The sequence below is a fragment of the Myotis yumanensis genome, unplaced genomic scaffold, assembly GCF_028538775.1.
Source record: "Myotis yumanensis isolate MYYU_CA2020_CCGP unplaced genomic scaffold, mMyoYum1.0.hap1 SCAF_3, whole genome shotgun sequence".
In the NCBI taxonomy this organism is placed as follows: domain Eukaryota; kingdom Metazoa; phylum Chordata; class Mammalia; order Chiroptera; family Vespertilionidae; genus Myotis; species Myotis yumanensis.
In genome coordinates, this window is record NW_027223754.1 from 73,948,590 (window position 1) to 73,967,553 (window position 18,964).

The 18,964-nt window shown below is 44.7% G+C and overlaps 1 protein-coding gene across 1 annotated transcript in view; it reads left to right on the forward strand.

Moving 5' to 3' along the window:
• The first annotated feature begins 2,832 nt into the window (after positions 1–2,832).
• The window catches only part of DIAPH3 (diaphanous related formin 3), a 531,965-nt gene continuing 515,833 nt past the window's right edge, over positions 2,833–18,964 (forward strand). Inside the window, exon 1 of the mRNA XM_070408978.1 lies at positions 2,833–3,012. Coding sequence (XP_070265079.1) covers positions 2,833–3,012 — 180 coding nt within the window. The remainder of the gene's footprint in view (positions 3,013–18,964) is intronic.

Genomic DNA, 18,964 nt, shown 5'->3' on the forward strand with positions numbered 1-18,964 from the left:
TGCCAATCTGATAAAGATAAAAAGGTATCTTAGAAAGGTATTTTTTATGTTATAAAAATTAATTGGGAATGATCCATCTCTTTCCTCAACTTTTCAAAACCTTCTTGTAGAGTCATAACGAGTGAACTTTCACAAGAATTTCATTAATAATTGTCTGATGTTCAGACAACACAGACATCATAAAGGAAAGAACATTTCTTGATTCCAAGCTTCCTTAGGCCTGCCTTTTGTCTCATTCAACTTTGTCCCAGCCCTATGTGCTGAGCCTGGCACAAGTGGCATTTCTAAAATTGTTGACTCATTGGAGTATATCATCTCCTTGTTGGGGCATCAGAATGAGGGGCATGTTTCTATGAAGTTTAAATAATAAACACATATAAAAAGTACTTTAAAATGTAAAACTTTGACAAAGGTATTATTTTCACAAGAACATTGCCGTTGCAAAGAATTTCTATATGAAAAATTTTAGCAAGCTCTATGTAAATCTTGAAAGTTAATTATAATAGGTCCTGCTTATTTATATTTAGTACCTTCTGCATGCAAAGAACACGAGAAAGAAAAGAGCAGTCCTCGACACTGGGGAATTAGTTTGACACCTAGAGCTAAAAGCCTCAGTGTTTTTAGAAGCTGGCCTGACAGTCAAAGGTAGGCCATGTTGTTCTCCTCATGGACATAACGAAACTTACAGAACACCAACACCAGATAACGTCATTCTGACCTGAAGTAAGACAGAACAAGACTGCTAACTTTGTCTAAGCACAGACAATAACAAGGTCAATGTGAAAATCACAAAATACCAAACACCCCCTTTCCCTGATAGTATGAATGACTGCTACTGCTTTATCAGTTATAGCTTTAGCCTCATTCTTTAGCCTGTCATCCTTCTAGATAAGATTTAAGATACCCAATCATTGAATTGTCCCCATACCTGACAGCACAGGAATCTAGAGTAACCCTCCCCACTCTGTTTCTAAGGGGTTTTCCAAAATCACCTAATTAAAGTTGAAATCATTCAAGTCCTTTCTGATTCCTTCTTACTGAGAAAGCCCATGTTTCCCCATAGTGCATGTTCTCATTCCCTGTGAGTAAATAAACTGCACTTGTTCAACTACCTGTGTTCCTCCTGGTGATCTCTGGTGGGAGGGGCTTTCACAGACACCTCTAAGAACTTTACATATGCTATCTCATTTAAGCCTGACAATACCCGTTTGATAGGCATTATTATTAGAGGCCCAATGCACAAAATTTGTACAAGAGTAGGCCTTCCTTCCCACTGCTGCTGGCACTGACTTCCCTGTGGGACCCGGGCTTCCCTTGCAGCCCTGGCTTCGGACGGACATCCGGTCTAATAAAAGCATATTATGCTTTTATTATTATAGATTTTACTCCTTTTTTCAGATGGAATGGCAAAGAAAGTTTAACATCATCTCCCACATTACATATCTAGTAAATGACAGGAAAATAACTTGCATCTGGGTTGCAAGTCATCAAGACATTAGGAACTCTCCTGGATTTTCTCCTGAAGAGTAGGTACTCTTTGAGGACAGAGGCTAGCATAGAAAATCTGGTACAATAAAAACAAATAAACATCAAAACCAAACTAAAACCCAAAACTGTAGTGTCAAGACTTAGTTGGAACTAAGTCCTGTTTTCTGAACCTCTGTGCTAATATCCCAGAGTTGCGAGGGTTGTTTCCTGAACCCAAATTAGTACTGCGTGTTTACCAGGATGGTGGCTCACATCACCTCCAGGGAGTCAAGAGATGGATAACTTAAGGAAAGAGTCAAAAGTAAAGGACGACTTGTACGGGGACAACGCACTCTGATGAGTGGAAAAAGTGCTTTAGCCTTGTGATTTGGCCGTCGGTACACACAACAAATTCTTTCGCACGGTTTTAGCTCAAGGCCTTCATTATTCGCGCAACTTCCTCCTGCTTGGAATGCCTTTTATCTACTTGCCCCACCACTCTTTTCTGCCCAAAGTCTATGCATTCTTCCTTTCACCTTTCCGGATCTGCTCCTTGATTTAGTATCTTTCGCCTTAGTTCTCAATGAACTTTTAAAACTGCTATAACATTTTGGTTATTTTGTTGTAAGGGTTGGGAACCACATTAGATTGTCATGTCAGCTCCATGGGGCGTGACCTCGCACTTTTTGACTTTTGGTGGCCCAAGCGGGCTCCAAGCACCTAGCCTCTCAGCAGTCGCTCAGTAAATATGCGGAGGAAGCAATTTTTATTTTATTTTTTTAGCGTTTGGGGCGCTGTCGTTCTCTCCCGCCTGGCACCCCTTCAAGCAGAGATCCTTGAACTACTTTGTCCAGTGACCTTCACACAGACCTGCAAAAAACGCTTGCAGAGGTTTCACATTCGAGAGCTTAACCAGCGGCGGGCGGAGCGGTTCTCGCCTGCCTTCCGGGTTCGAGGGACCCCGTCCTCCAAATTCTAACCCAACCAGACACGTGACTGCGGGTAGGCGCTCAGCGCTCCAACCCGGCTCCGCCCCGTGCCGGACCCGCTGCGCCAGAACCCGCCAAAGGGCTGAGTGGTCAAAGGAGCGGACCGCACAGCCAATCGTACTTCTTTGTGCCCGGAAGGGGCGGGTCCTGGGCGGTCAGTGACCTCGCGGCGCGGGATTGGTGGGTTCCCGCGAGGGCCGCGGTGGCGGGAGATTTCGGATGTGTTGGCGGCGGCGGCCCCAGCAGCAGCGGTTGGGCTGTCCTGCCTGCAGACCTGGGCGGCGGAACCCGGAGGCCAGTCGCGCAGGGTCCTCCAGCTCCTCTCTCCCGACCTGCTGAGCGGCCGCCTCTGTCCGTCCCCGGAGCTGCGAGGAAGATGGATCGGCACCGGCCACGGCTGCACCACCCGCCGCAGGGCTCCGCCGCGGGGGCCCCCTACCCCTCCTCCGCTTCGCTCCGCGGCTGCCGGGACAGCAGGGTGCCGCGCAGGAAGGGCCCCCAGCACCCCCCGCCGCCCCGCGGCCCCGAGGGGCCTGGAGAGAAACGCCCCAAGTTTGTAAGTTTCACGTGGGGCCGGGGTGGGGCGGCTCCTGCGGGTGACAGTCCCCTGCCATTTCTCTGAAGCGGGCGGGTCTGCAGGGCCTGGGGGCTGAGTTTTGTTCTAGTTTCCAGCGCTGCCAGTACTTTCTACGGCGACACGGTTCCTTCTGTTTGGATCCTCTGACATACACTGGTTATTGTGTTGCCCCGAATTTTCTCAAGGCCTTTCACAGGTTTATGTATTGACGCCTTCCTTGTAGGTGGGTACCCCTAGCATCTGAGGGTATGAGACATATCAAAGTGAACTTTAGGTATTTCTTTCTGCTTAATATTTCAATCCAAGAAAAACGTTTTAAGCTAGATATAATTTTCCAAGTCGAAACAGCTCGTTATAAAACTTGGGCGGGGCCATGCGGTCATTGCTAAAGAATGTTTAGAGTGGAAAGAAGTCCAAGTTTTTGAAACTCGCTCTTCAGATTGCTGCCTTATTCACTGTAACACCCAAGGGGAGTGTCATGATTAGTGCCTTGTAAATCTTTTGGTTGATATCAACTAGTGGAAGAATAGGCAGTGATGACAGTTTGGTGTGTGTTTCTGTGTAAATGAGTGTCTTAGAGTATTGATAGATTTGGGTTGAGACCAACAGGATTGAAAATTTAATACTGACCCCTCCATTTTACTTAAGGGTATGGAAAAAACATTTTGTTTTATTCATTGGTGAAATTATCAGTACAGAATGTGCCCTCTGTGAACAAATAAATCGTTGGGAATTTAAGTTAGGATACACAGATTAGGGAATAAAGATTTGTGGAAGAGGAGTGACTTGCTAAGTATAACAGTTAAAAGTGATAATTGAGTCAAACTGGGAGCAGAGCTCTGAGATGTAGCAGAATACTGGCAATGAGAGGCAAGATGGATTAATTATGCTAAATTAATCATCAAGATGCCCAGAGGAATGGTGGGATTTTGCAGGAGGATCAAATGTGTTGTTGATTGTTATTTGACAGAGCTGAGGAATAAATAGGATAGGGTTAAAATGGCAATGAAACATTCTACCCAATATGAGAAGAATCCAATGGGGCAACGCTGTTCTTCCTTTAATAGTTTACCCTCTTAGTTAAAAAGTCATTCCATTTTGTCTCTGACTCCTGTGCTCCAGAATACACAAGGTGTAAGTTTCTGTGACTCATTTGGAGCAAGGATGTAATGAAAACAAAACCTAAATTAATCTCAGGTGATTTGGGTTCTAGTAGTCTGCTGTTTTTCATTTCTTAGGTGTGTGGAAAGGGTTATTGTGAAGATGAACACAAAACAATATATTTAAGCTCTAAAACTAATAAACATCTAAAATAGTGTGTTTTTAGATAGGCGTCTTATTTGAATAATGACTCTATAATTAATTTAGAAGTAATTGGGGCCCTTTATAATCTCTGAAACTAATTTAGATTCTTTTTCAAAAATATATATTTTTATTGACTTCAGAGAGGGAGAAAGAGCAAGAAACATCACTGATGAGAATCACTGATTAGCTGCCTCCTGCGTTCCCCCTACGGGGGATCAGGCCCTCAACTTGGGCTTGTGCCGTGACCTGGAATCGAACTGTGACCTCCTGGCCATGATGCTCAACCACTGAGCCACACTGGCCGGACTAATTTAGATTCTTGCTTACATGGTAATGTAACCAGAACCAAGGTTCGACTGCCCCCTGAAACTAAACTCATGAGACAGATGCTAGTGAGAAAGGGAGAAAAAGGTTTTATTCAAGTGTCAGTCACCTGAGGAGATGCTGGACTCTTGGCACAAAGCTCATCTCCACATCTTAGTGCAGGCAGAGGTTTTTATAAGAAGGAAGAGGGAAAGCAGAACAAAGAAATCAAGGGGAGGGAGTTGAAAGGTTCTGTGCATGCAGGCCAGCACAGTCCATTCCGATAAGGATCTCAGAGCTGGTCAAGTAATGGTTTGGTGTGCGTCATCCTAGTTCTCCATCATCCTGTTTCTATGGTTGAAGGTCAGCAAATCTCTGGAATGTTGGGCTCTGTATCTTCTGAAGTTAGTTCTTAGAATTCTTATACAAACATGCCGAGTTAGAGTTAGCATTTACAGAAACAATGTCAAATAAATGGTGGGGTGGGTTACAGTTCCCACTGCTACAGTTACTTCTTTAGACATATTTTCCATTTCACTAATTTTGTTGTCAACTATGTCTAATCTGTAGATTGTTTTATTTGAGTTTATCAATTATTTTTTATTTCTATAAGTTTCATTTACTTCTTTTTCATATCTGCCTGGTCATTCTTCAAAGTTCTGTTTCTTATTTCTTTAGGCCTTTCTTACTTAGCTAGCTCTTCTTCCTTATTTGACAGTCCTGGTATGTGCAATCTTTGGACTGTCTACATTGACTTGAACTCAGTGGTGGCTTGCTCTCTCCCCTGTGCTTGTTGATCTTTGTAAATTCATTGCTTCATCTTAACCTATTTTCCAGGAGGCCTATTGGGGATGCTTCTCTCTGGAGATTATTTAAGTCTGTTTCAACCAGGAGCCTGGGGGTGCTACTGTTTTGGGACCACCTCCCTATTGAACTAGGACTCTGAGAGGGCCTGGAGTTTCAGCCTTAGCTCTAACTCTGTTCTTGGCCCAAAGCTCAGGATTCCAATTTTAAGGCTGCCTTCTGAACAGCTCTTCCCCAGTCTGCCTACTTCTCACTGCTCAGTCCCAGCCTAGTAATTCCTGTTTTTGGGATGGAAGGTGATCTTTGGAGATCATCCTTCCTGGTGAGATCTCAGCAATGCCTCAAAAAGTGATTGTTCTGTAGTTCAGCTTGCTGTACTGCTGGACTCAAGTCGGTTCTCAGCTTTCTCAGTGATGTTAGCCTGAATTTCTTCAGATCCCCTCGTCCAGTGATGGCGAACCTCTGACACGTGTGTCAGAGGTGACATGTGAACTCATTTTTTTGGTTGATTTTTCTTTGTCAAATGGCATTTAAATATATAAAATAAATATCAAAAATATAAATCTTTGTTTTACTATGGTTGCAAATATCAAAGCATTTCTATATGTAACACGGCACCAGAGTTAAGTTAGGGTTTTTCAAAATGCTGACACGCCGAGCTCAAAAGGTCACCTAGTTGCCTGGGTAGCTGCTTTTGAGTAGGACAAGTAATGTAAGTTGTGACTGGAGTAGTGATGATTTAGGTGTTTGTATTTTGCATACTCTACAAAGCTGCAAGCTGGTCCTGGCTTAGTTTAAGACGGCAGGAGTTCTGAAACCCTGCCCACTGAAACCCTGGTTTACTTTGAGCCCTGATAAAGCAGACAGATCTTTGTTTTCTACCGAACGTATAGTTGTGGGCCTCAAGTTACTTTTGAATTATGTATAAAAGTTTATAGTATAGGGCTGCTCCCCATAGATATGTGTAAATAGTAGAGATTAGTCTATTGTAAATGGCTGTACAATGAATCAACTGCTTTTGGGCTGTTTATGAACTAACCAGCTTGACTTCTGTAGAAAATAGGTAAGCAGTGAGTATTGAGATGCTGGGATAATTACTAGGGGACAGGATACAAACTCGAGGCTGAGAGGACAAGGCAGGTACCCGGGTGAAGACTGTAAAAGTAGATAGAATTCAGTAGGGCCATTAAACTTAGTACCTGCACCTGCTTCCTTTCTAGAACAAAACAAAGCAGTTGCCTTTCAGTGATATGGGCACTCCATTCCCACCTCTCACTACTCTTAGAGACACATGGTACACACAGCAGTGGCCACCAGATCCAGAGTGAGAGCAGGATTTGTGGCTTCTGGAGAAGTCTCTATCTCTAGGATGTGGGGCAGTCTTTTGAAAGGAGGCCTGTAAGTTTGGTAACCTAACTTGGCAGAGTAGCTCTTTTTAATTAGGAATATCCTTTAAAAGTTCTTATAGCCTTTAGTGTAAAACTTCAATCTAATCTTAGGGTTTCCATTGAATAGGTTGTTAATTATTGCTTAATTATATCATTACAGTTTTGGTTGTGAGAGATTTTTCACCCTGTCCATTAATATCTGTATGTCTGCAGTGTTTGGGCATCATTAGTAATAACAGTTATGAGTGAGTCAAGCACAGTTCTAGGTGCTTTACAAATATCAACTCCTTAAATGCTTACAACAACGTTATGAAGTAGATAGATTATTGGCTTTGTTTGCTGGATGGGAAAACTGGGGACAGAGGTTAAATTGCTTTAGGTGACACAGCTGCCAGTTGGTGAGACTGGAATTTGAACCCAGGCAAATTGTCTTTGCTCTCCCATGCTCTTGGGAGGGAGTTTTAATCTCTACTGCTCCTTTTCTCATTCAGGAACCATTAACAGTAGTTAGTAATGCCTTTAAGGAATATAGAATTAGCAATTTCCTGGTTATAGGCTGTTTGTGAGGGTGAAGAGGTATTATGTTGGAGAACTTTTGTTTATTGTACTGAGAATTTGACTGTAGTTGAAATCACAGTAGGCTTGAAGAGATTGCTTTGGGTTTATTTGGAGGCAGCTGTGGCAGGCTGAGTAATGACCCCTACCTCCAAAGATATTCACACCCTAATCCCCAGAACCTGTCAATGTTACAAAAAAGGACTTTGAGGTATGATTAAATTAAGGGTTTAATAATGAGGAGATTATCTTGGATTATCAGAATGGGCCCTAAATGCAAACATGTCTCTATATATATAAAAAGCCCGGCACACGCCCTCGCCGATTTGGCTCAGTGGATAGAGCATTGGCCTTCAGACTGGGGGGTCCCAGGTTCAGTTCCGGCTAAGGCCACATGCCTAGGTTTCAGGCTCGATCCCTAGTAGGGGGCGTGCAGGAGGCAGCGGTCAATGATTCTTTCTTATCATTGATGTTTCTATCTCTCTAACCCTCTCCTTTCCTCTCTGAAATCAATAAAAGTATATTTAAAAAAAATAAAAATAAAAAGCCCGTGGCCATAATGCTATAAGGACCCCGGGTGGGCGGGGCTGTGAGCGAGGCAAGGTGTGCGCGGGTGGGCAGGACCACATGATTTCGGGTGCTGGCCTTCTAGTATCCTTATAAGAGGGAGGCAGAGGAAGGTTTGATCACAGAAGAAGAGAAGGAAATGTGACTATAAGGCAGGGATTGGTGTTGGCAGCCACAAACCAAAGACGCTGGAAGGGACAAGGAACCATTCTCCCATGGAGCCTCCAGCGGGAGACACTTTGATTTCAGCTCAGTGAGGCTGATGTTGGACCTCTGGCCTCCAGAACTGAGGGACAGCATTTTTGTTTCAAGCCATCAACTTTGTGATAATTTGTCATAGCAGCCATAGGAGACAACAGCAGGAATAGCTTCCAGGGTGACCATGTTGAAAGGTTTAGTTTAATAGGTTAAAAATGTATGTTGTAGGAGAACAATTAGACTCACTTAAATCTCTTTCTTGTAGTGTTTTACTTTGGAAGGCTTGTGATTTGGGAGAGTATAAGATAACCACAGTTTGGTCCTCTGGAATAACAACAAGAACCATCACTCATATTGGTCTGCTGTATCATTTTTTAAAAATATGTTTTTGTTTATTTTAGAGAGAGTGGAAGGGAGAGGGAGAGAGAAACATTGGTGAGAGAGAGAAACATCTACCAGCCTCCTGGATGCCCCCTACTGGGGATCCAGCCTGGGCATGTGCCCTGACCAGTAATTGAACCTGTGACTTTCTTGTTCATGGGACAACACCCAACCAATTGAGTTACACCAGCCAGGGCTGTTGTGTCATTTTCATAGTTGCTAGAAAGCTGAGAAAAGATGGAGGTGATGTCTCTGTGCCCTTTTTTGAATTTACTTCTTCATGGAGTCTGCAGCTAAAGTGATGTTTTCAGTTGTCCTAGAGTTAATGAGTCAAGAATTGGAGGTAGTATTCTTTGTTGAAGGCTTTAGGCACCTGAGTTTTATTGAAGTCATATTCCACCTAACCCATCAAACACTGAAACCTTCATAAGGTAAAATTATTGTTATTTTTAATTCTCACTTGAGGATATGTTTATTGATTTTAGAGAGAGGGGAAGGAAGATATATAAAAATATATCCTAGTAAAATATATATATATACTAGAGGCCCGGTGCACAAAAATTTGTGCACTTGGGGGGCGGGGGGAGGGGGGTCCCCCAGCCCGGCCTGTGCCCTCTCGCAGTCTGGGACCCCTCGGGAGATAATGACCTGCTGGCTTAGGCCTGCTCCCGGGTGGCAGAGGGCAGGCCCAATCCCTAAGTGCAGCCCCTGGTCAGGCTCAGAGCAGGGCCGATTGGGGAGTTGGGGCGCCGCCCCCTGTCATGCACAGAGCAGGGCGGATCAGGGGGTTGGGGCACTGCACCCTGTCACACTCAGGGCAGGGCCAATGGGGAGGTTATGGCTTTACCCTGTCACACATAGAGCAAGGACGGTGGAGGGTGGTTGGAGCGCCACCCCCTGTCATGCACAGAGCAGGGCGGATCAGGGGGATGGGGCGCCACCGCTGTCACACTCGGGGCAGGGCCGATGGAGAGGTTATGGCTCTACCATGTCACACACAGAGCAGGGCCCGTGGGGGCGGGGGGGGGGGGGGGGCGTTGGGGCGCCGCACCCTGTCACACACAGAGCAGGGCCAATCAGGGGATTGGGGAGCTCCCCCCTGACAAACACAGAGCCGCAGGGCAATCAGGGGATTGGGGAGCTCCCCCCTATCAGGCACAGAACAGGGCTGATCAGGGGGTTGGGGCGCCTTCCCCTGTCACAAACAGAGCAGGGCGGATAGGGAGGTTGTGGCCCCGCCCCCTGTCACACACAGAGCTGCAGGGTGGTCGGGGCTTTGGGCGCTGCCCCCTGTCACGATGATCCTGGTGCCAGGAGGCATATTACCCTTTTACTATATAGAATAGAGGCCTGGTGCATGGGTGGGAGCTGGCTGGTTTGCCCTGAAGGGTGTCCTGGATCAGGGTGGGGGTCCCCACTGGGGTGCCTGGCCAGCCTGGGTGAGGAACTGAGGGCTGTTTTCTGGGTGGCGAGTGACTGGAGCTCCCAACCGCTCCTTGTTTTCTTTTTTTTTTTTTTTATTCTGGGCCAGCTTTAGCTCTGAGGCCTCGCTGCTGAAAACATTGATACAAAGTTTCGGTCCGGCTGTGTTTCAGTCAGCCTGGTTTCTGGGGTTTTGTTTACCTTCTTATTTGCAACATAGTACATAGTTGCTTAGAGTTGCAACTGAGAGGCCGGCAAGTGAGGCGGGGAACGTTGGAGTCTGCAGCAAGCAAGCCTCATGCTCACTTCAGTGCCTGGCTGCTGGCCGCCATCTTGGCTGACAGTTAATTTGCATATACTCACTGATTAGCCAATGAAAAGGGTAGCAGTCGTACGCTAATTACCATGTTTCTCTTTTATTAGTGTAGATTAGAGACCTCGTGCACAAAATTCGTGCACTGGGGAGGGGGGGGGAGGTGTCCCTCAGCCTGGCCTGTGCCCTCTCACGGTGCAGGAGCCCATGGGGAGTGGGCCTAAGCCGGCAGTCGGACATCCTTAGTGCTGCCTCAGAGGCAAGAGAGGCTGTTGCCACCACTGCTGCGCTTGCCAGCTGTGAGCCCAGCTTCTGACTGAGTGGCACTCCCCCTGTGGGAGTGCACTGACCACCAGGGGACAGCTCCTGCATTGAGTGTCTGCCCCCTGGTGGTCAGTGTGCATCATAGTGACCGGTCATTCCATTGCTCGGTTGATTTGCATATTAGCCTTTTATTATATAGGATATACTAGGAGCCCAGCGTGCAATTTGAAATCGTGCGGCACTGCCCACTCACCTGCAGCCCTGCCTTGACACCCAACCTCTCCATGTAGAGCTCCAGTGTGCCTGGCCCAGCCCCCAAACCCTCTGGCCTTCTCTAGCCTCTTCAAGTCCCGCCCTCAGTCCCTCAAGTTGCCTAGGGCTGGTCCCAACTTCTCTGGCTGCCTCCCTGCTTCTGCCCCGTCTCCGGAGCAATGCGGCGGCTCAGCTCTGTCATGGTGTCGGAGGAGAGCATGGAAGCCTCCCGCCTGCTGCGCTGTGCTCCTTCCCCTGGCAGGTGGGCCGCGGGGCACTCAGAGTGCGAGAGGTGGGTGGTGAAGGACTGGTGAGGGGGGAAGCTATGGGCTCTCACCCTTGCTTTCCCCAGCATGGGATGGTCCCGCCTCCTCCGGGCACCTCCCTGCTTCTGCCCTGTCTCTGGAGCAACGCCCCAGCTAATATGCTAATGACCTGGTTGTTACCGTTACAGCGTATGGACCATTAGCATATTAGCTATTTATTAGTATAGATGTGTGTGTGTGTGTATTTATATGTATATTTATATATTTATATATATGGATGTGAGAAAGAAACATGAATCTGTTGCCTCCCATAAGCCCCTACCAGGAATCAAGCCCACAACCTAGGTATGTGCCCTGAGCAGGAATTGAATCCACAACCTTTTGATGCACAGGATGATGCTCCAACCAACTGAGCCACCTGGCCAGGGCAGGTAAAATTATTTTATTCAGGCCAGTCTTCTAGGTAAATTACTCTGAATTTTCCCAGACTTTTAATTTTTTTTTTTTTTTACTTTCTGTTCTTCCTAATAGAGACTATGAAGTTTTTTATTCTTTAATATATGATTGTTTTCAAAAGAAACAATTATATCAACTGGGTTTTGGAGAGTACAACTAGCTGCTGAAAGTAGATGATATAGTATTTATTACTTCTGGATTACTCTGGATCTTTTCTTTGTGGGTTAAAAGAGGTGGACATAGGGATGATTTCAGATTTAGAGCATGGCTTAATTGCTTTTTTTCAAAGACTCGTGTCTTTAATTATGAAGCAAGCAAACTGACATACATTTATTACACTTGCATCTCATTTAGTCTGGTAGCAATTGCTTCTGAACAGATGTTACCTGAAACACCTTTGTGTAGTTGATAGAATGCTAAAATTTGTCATGTTTTTATTATTGTTGTCTCGAATTAAGTCTACTTTATGGCGTAACTTTATTGCTGTGTCCTAGAATTTTTATATATTTATTGCCTTATAAATTGGATTTAAAATTGGCTTTTTATATACAATGTAAATTAACATGTGTATAACTTGTTTATGCTTGCAGAATAATGCAAGAAAAAACTGCTATGTATTACACTACTGTAATTGTCTTTAACTCAGCATATAGTATCTTCCAAACTAAGAGTGAAATGAATGCTACAGAATATGCTTACCATCACACTCTACTTATTTATCTCAGAAACTAATTTGACTTTTAGATCTATAAAATATAGATTAAGCATAACCTTTTACTTCATGGGATATTAAAGATCAAAGCATAGCTTTCTTTGAACAGGATCTTCAAAGGTAACTTTTCTTTCACTAGCAGCATGGTGGCATTGAAATGCCTTACCATTGGGGATCATTTTCTCAAATAGCAAATCAAATCATTATTATTAACTTAGGGGAGAATTTTAATAGTTTCAATAAGTTAAATTTTAGTGCTAGAATATTCAGGTTACTAGCTTATTAATGAAAATTACTTGGAAATGCTTGCCATAGATTTTATTCTGCAAAAAGATCCACTGCCATCCTTTCTTATGGTTTTTTTTTTTTTTTTTAGAGGCATTGTGAATAACATTAATGAGCACTGACTTGTACCACTCTTAGGACTTGAATCCTAGCTATTTCACTTATCAGTTGTGTGAACTTGGGCAAGTTAGTTAACCACTCTCAGTGCCTCTGTTTGCTCATGTGTAAAAGGGGGTTGGTGGGAAGATTAAAAATTAATGTGATGGGCCTAGAATAGTAAACTCCATGTAAATTTTGCCATTTATAGGATTGTTGTTGTCTTCATTAGTAGTAATAGTAGTAGTATAATTTTTGTCTGGAATTCATGGCACTGGGAATACTAGATTGAATATTTGAATAAATTTCTTAATGCTAGAAAGTCTTAATTGGGCCAGGCTTTTTTTCTCATGGTGTGGTGGAGGCAAAGTCATTCTGTTCTCAGTTTTTATTCTAAGGAACTTCATACAGCTATGGAACTCGGGACCAATGAGACTCACAAAAAGAAACCTACAAAAGAAACACCTCAAATTTAGGAAAAAAATATGTGATATTTCAGTGTGGACTTGAATGAGAATAAAAATGTTACATATATTTGTATGTATAGACATAAAACTATGTATAACTCTTTGTGCTTATGGCTTTTCATAACCATAAGATGAAAACAGATTTATATATAAACTCCAACACAACAGTAGAGGCAATAAAATTCAAATGAACAGTAACATCAATTTAATGTGATTGACAATGATGTCCACCTGAAATTGTCATTATTGGATCTAATAGTGGAATATATAAATGATTTGCTGTTTTCCTTTTTGTCATCTTAACTCTTGGCTGGAAATGGAATCCCAGGGGCTGAGGAAGCTAAGTACAGAGCAATTAATCCAGGCACTCAGGCCTGTCTTCGAGCATCACCTGCTTTTTCCACAAGGTCTTGACTTGAGGCTGTGCGTGAAGTGTGAACTCTTATAAGCCTGTGTATGATTAAAAATAAAAATAGCCATATATAAACTTTTTTTTAGCAAATTGTATGAAATTGTTGAAAAAAGAGCAGAAGGAATCAGAGTGAAGATTACAAGCATCTATATTTATTTTTCTCTTAAGTTTCCATGGCTCTGGGAACATGGTTCCTTGAGTAGTGTTGTTTTGGAATTCTGAACAACCATTTGGAACTGAATACTTCCCAAGTGGAGGAGGCTTGTAAAAGCCTACGTGGCATGATGCTGATGTTTTTGGCCTTCCCCTGTCACCATATTGGTATACACCTAATGCAAGTGTGGCCACCCATAGTGCCTGCCAGAACATGGTTGTAGAGTGGTCATTCAGATCCAGAATATACTTAACATTATTTCTACTGTTTAAGATAATTCTGAGAACATGCACAATTTAAAAATTCTTATATAATTGGAGAGTCAGTGGAAGGGTTCTGCAGGCCTCAGTTTGAGGAATCCGGAGATGACTTTAAATGAAGAAGTTAGAAGAGTATTTGAACCAGGCAAAGGTTTTGCACCTTTAGTCCTTTGTCTAGTGATGGATTAAAAGTGATTAGCAAATATTTAGGATGTATCAATGTGCTTCAAAAGAGTTTACTTCTAAGTAGTTTTCTGAGGATAAACATTTTTCTTGCAATCTTTAAAATATTTTATTATACTAATGAAGTATAGAACACTATACACTAACCAATAAGCTTCAGAAATGAAACTTCATAAATCCTATTGAAATTTTCATTTTTCTCCCTTCCTATCTATATCTCCTTGTAATCTTTGCTTTTCATTTCCTTGAGGTAAGGGCTTTTGAAAAATTTTGATTAGTTTTGTTGTTGTTTTAGTTATATCTATTTCTTTTCTCTAAAAATAGATCTGTGGATGGAATTAATATACAATATTTTTCTATCTCTCTGTCTTTGAGCATCATAGCCCATCTTAAATACATTGAATCCTAGTTCCCTCTTCTTTTCAAGTATGTTCTTAGGGCATTCTGTTTGCTTAGGGACTTGGGTATATCCAGGTAGCTGAGACCCTGGTCAGACCAACATGGGCCAAAGATGGCTAACTGCCTGTTCAGCTCTCTTCAAGGAAATTATTGCTAATCCTAGGTCATTCTAGAAGTAAAAAAAAAAAAAAAAAAAGTGTATGATTCTTTTGTGTTTATGGTATAGAATTTTTTGAAACTCTTAGGTACATGGGTTAGTCTAATTGTAAGATCCATAATTCTACATTTATTTGGCTAATTTTATTATGAAGTATCTTTTCAGGATGTGGGGAGTTTATCTTGTTATTTGCTACATTTTTCCAAGGTGGATGTTTATTTGTGCATCATAAAATGAAATTCTGTAATATTGAGTTTTTAACTAGGAACTTCAAATTGGTGACATTAATTATGGACTGTATCATATTATTAAGCTGTTTTTGTTTATGTATACCTTGGGTAGAATGCAATATATAATGGCAATTACATTCATTTCAAATAAAAACTTTGACAGCCTGAGAAATGAACATGAAAAATACAATGCATATAATCTGCAATCAGGAATTCAATGCGGTAGTTTCATTTCTTTATAGGACATGACGTTCGTTCTTCAATTAAAGCCATGTTCTAACTTAGCCTCTCTTCTGTTCCTATTAATATGTTATCTGTAATCTGCTTTTGGTTGCTTTATGCATGTGGTTGTAAGCTTTTGGGAATCACTTTCTTTCTTGGTGGTGTCTGGTATAGGCTTGAGCTTATAGTAGGAATGTGAATGCTTGGCTACTTGAAAATGTATGTAAAATTATTCTTGTAACCTTACACCTCCTGGTTCATTAATCAATCTATTTACTATTAATTTAACTTTAAATCTTATTGATATACCATAAATGTCTATTTCTTTTTATAAAAGACTAGTGACCTAGTGCACGAAATTCGTGCACATTAAAAGGAAATTAGAGGAAATATTTTAATATTGCTAATTGCCCTTTCTCTATAATAGAAGTGTTAGAGATGAAAGAAAATTAGTAAAATGTATATGAAAATCTTCCTCCTGTCAGAGTTTGGGACACGCCACGGGAACCTGAGTCAAGTCCCTGCCCACCCATGTGCGCCTCGAAATCGCGCGAGACCCAGACCCGGCCAGCCCCACCCCCATTGAGCTAGATACAGACCCGGCCGGCCCCACCCCTGTCAAGCCCCACTGGGTGGGAGGTGCGGCCTCAAGTTGCCTGACCTGGCGCCAGGACGGGGGGGCGAGGCATGAGGTTCCCTGTCAAGCCCTGCCAGGCGGGGGTGCAGCCTCAGGTCCCTGCTGATTGCTTGTTGAGGCTCGTTATGGGAACTTGGCCTCCGCTGTGGGTGCAGTCATCTTATGTTATAGAATCCTTGCCTCTGCTATGAGTGCAGCCATCTTGACCATTATGGCATGACTGTCAATTTTCATATTCCCTCTTTATTAGATAAGATTTCAGTGGTGGTGGGTGAGGGCATAGACTATATCTGGGTCATTGGAGAACTGAGTTTGCCAACTCAAGCTCCTCCAGGGGCCTGGCTTTTGAGCCCCACCCCTAACCACTGTGATAAAAAGGGCTTGGGCTGGATTAAAATATGTCTGTATGTCCTTGGGCAAATTAACTTCTGTGCCTCAGTTTTCCTATTTGTGAAAAGAAATAGAGAATCACAGTATCAACAGAGGATTAGTTGAGGTAGTGTATGTTACAGTAGCTTGGGCACAGTACCTAGTAGTGTGATAGCTATTTTTATTTTATTTTTTAACTAGAGGCTTGGTGAACGAAAATTTGTGCACTCAGGGGGGTCTCTCCGCGCGGCCTGCACTCTCTCACAGTCCGGGAGTCTCAGGGGATGACGGCTTAGCCCCGCTTCCCCTGGGGAGTGGGCCTAAGCCACAGTCTGGCCTCCCTCTGTGGGAGTCTACCCGGTGAGCTGATCAGGGGATGGCACCAGCCGGAGAGTTGCTGGCCCTGCCCCCCATGACCCTGCCACTGTTGCTGGTCACTGCCACTGGTTGCCGCCACCGGTTGCCGCTGCCCTCCTCCCTCCCCATCGCTGTCCCCTCCATCTGCCCACTGGCACGCACCTTGGCTGGCCTGGCGCCGCCTGCTTGCCGGCCCTACCCCTCGTCTACTGGTCGTTCTGTTTGGTTGAATTGCATATTACGATTTTATTATATAGGACTTATTTTTTAATAATTCTTTATTGTTGAAAGTGTTACATATGTCCCTCTTATTCCCCCATTGACCCTCTCTAGCCCGCCCCTGCCCCCTCCCCCACAAGGCCCTCACTGCCCCATTGTCAGTGTCCATGGGCCATGTATATATGCATACAAGGTCTTGGTTGATTATCTCCCACCCACCCATCCTCTCCCACCTACCCTCTGAGATTCCGCACTCTGTTTCATGCTTCTATGTCTCTGGATCTACTCTGTTTATTAGTTTATTTTGTTAGATTCCACATATGAGTGAGATCATGTGATACTTGTCTTTCTCTTACTGACTTATTTCACTTAGCATGATACTCTCCAGGTCCCTCCATGCTGTGTGATAGCTATTTTTAGTGTTATTCTTTTGTGGACACCAAAGTAGGGGAGATCCCATCTCTGTAGTGTTGAATTCTTTAGAGTTGGTCATCTTGAAGGGGATGTGACAGGATCTCAGTTATTGACAGCATTTTGACCTTTCTTCTCTTGCTCCTCTCCTCCCTCCTCATCCCACCCTTACTGCTGGACACCTGCATTAATGTGTCCAGGGACTGGACCTTAATTTGAGTGAGGACTACAGCAAGGGGTTTAGTTCTTGATCATAGACCTTCAGCCCCTTGACCTTGCCTCTTTCTTTCTCTCTTAATCTCCTGCTGACATTTGTCCCACACTAAACCTACACTAAACCCAAAAGTAACCCTGGACTTTCCTTTTGACCTAGGATACTTTCCTACTCCTCATCTCCTCAAGCTGACATAAGGCAGAATATCTATATATATGAAAAGGCAGCTACCATAACAGCCATAACGACCTAACAACCGGTTGCTATGATGCCCACTGTGACCAGCGAACTCCCCAATCAGGGGGTGGGGCCGGCAGCCAACCTCGCGACTCCTCCCCCCTCCCCCCTGCCTGCCTGCCCCTGATCGGACTCTCCCACCTGATCAAGAGTGGGGCCTAGCCCCCTCCACTCCCCCCCCAACACACACACTGGCCAGCCACGCCCCGATCAGCCCGCCCCACCACCAGATGCCTGCAGCCCCTCTCCACAGCCGGCCTGCCCCTGATCACACCCCCCATCCCAATAGGGGGCGGGGCTGGCCGGCAAATCTCCTGCAGCCCCTCCCCCCACCTGGCCCCACCCTGATCAGGGCCAGGGCCAGCTGGCCAACACCCATGGCCCCTCCCCCAGGCCCCTGGCCCCTGATCGGCACCCCCGACCCACCCCATTCGGGGGCGGGGCCAGCTGGCCCACCACCCACAACCCATCCCCATGGCAGGCCCTGCCCCCAATCGGCCCACCAGCCAATCACCCACGGCCCTTTTCCCCAGCTGACCCAGCCCTGATCGGGGCCGTGATCGGGGGCCCTGATCCGGCCCCGATCTGGGTGGGCCAGCTGGCCAACCTCCCACCATCTCCTCCTCCTGACAGGCCCAGCCCCGATCTGCCCTGATTGGGGCCGAGCTGGCTGGGCCCCACCTGTGCATGAATTTGTGCACTGGGCCTCTAGTAAATAAATAATAGAACGTCTGGCCTCCTTGTACATTTGCCTCAGATCTCCAAGTCTGTAGCCACCTGACAGGCTTCTCTGTGGCTGAACCAGGCTGCTGCATCCTGGTGGAAACCTCCCAGCTATGTGAACTGATGCCCTTAGACTTTGGGTATACACGTGGCCTGCCGATTAGATGGCCTGGATATTAATCATTATCACAATAGCTACCTTTATCAAGCTCCCACAGTGGGCTAGGCACATGTTTTGTCACTTACTCTAACACTGCTTTGAAGCAGGCACTCTGACCACTCTTGCGTTGCACATGATGGGACAGAGGTGGGGGAGAGGCTTCGGAACTTTCCCAAGGTGCTGCAGCCAGGAATGAGGAATGATGACTATAAACACAGTCAGCCTGGCTCCAGAGCCCTGACTTTGAACTAGCTCTTGGTTGCCTCCTTTTCCATTTCTCCCAGCATTTAGGCCAGGGGTGGGCAAACTTTTTGACTCAAGGGCCACAATGGGTTCTTAAACTGGACCGGAGGGCCGGAACAAAAGCATGGATGGAGTGTTTGTGTGAACTAATATAAATTCAAAGTAAACATCATTACATAAAAGGGTATGGTCTTTTTTTTTTTTTTAGTTTTATTCATTTCAAACGGGCCGGATACGGCCCGTGGGCCGTAGTTTGCCCACGGCTGATTTAGGCTAAACTGTTATCACTCTCTATACTCTCTCTATGGGC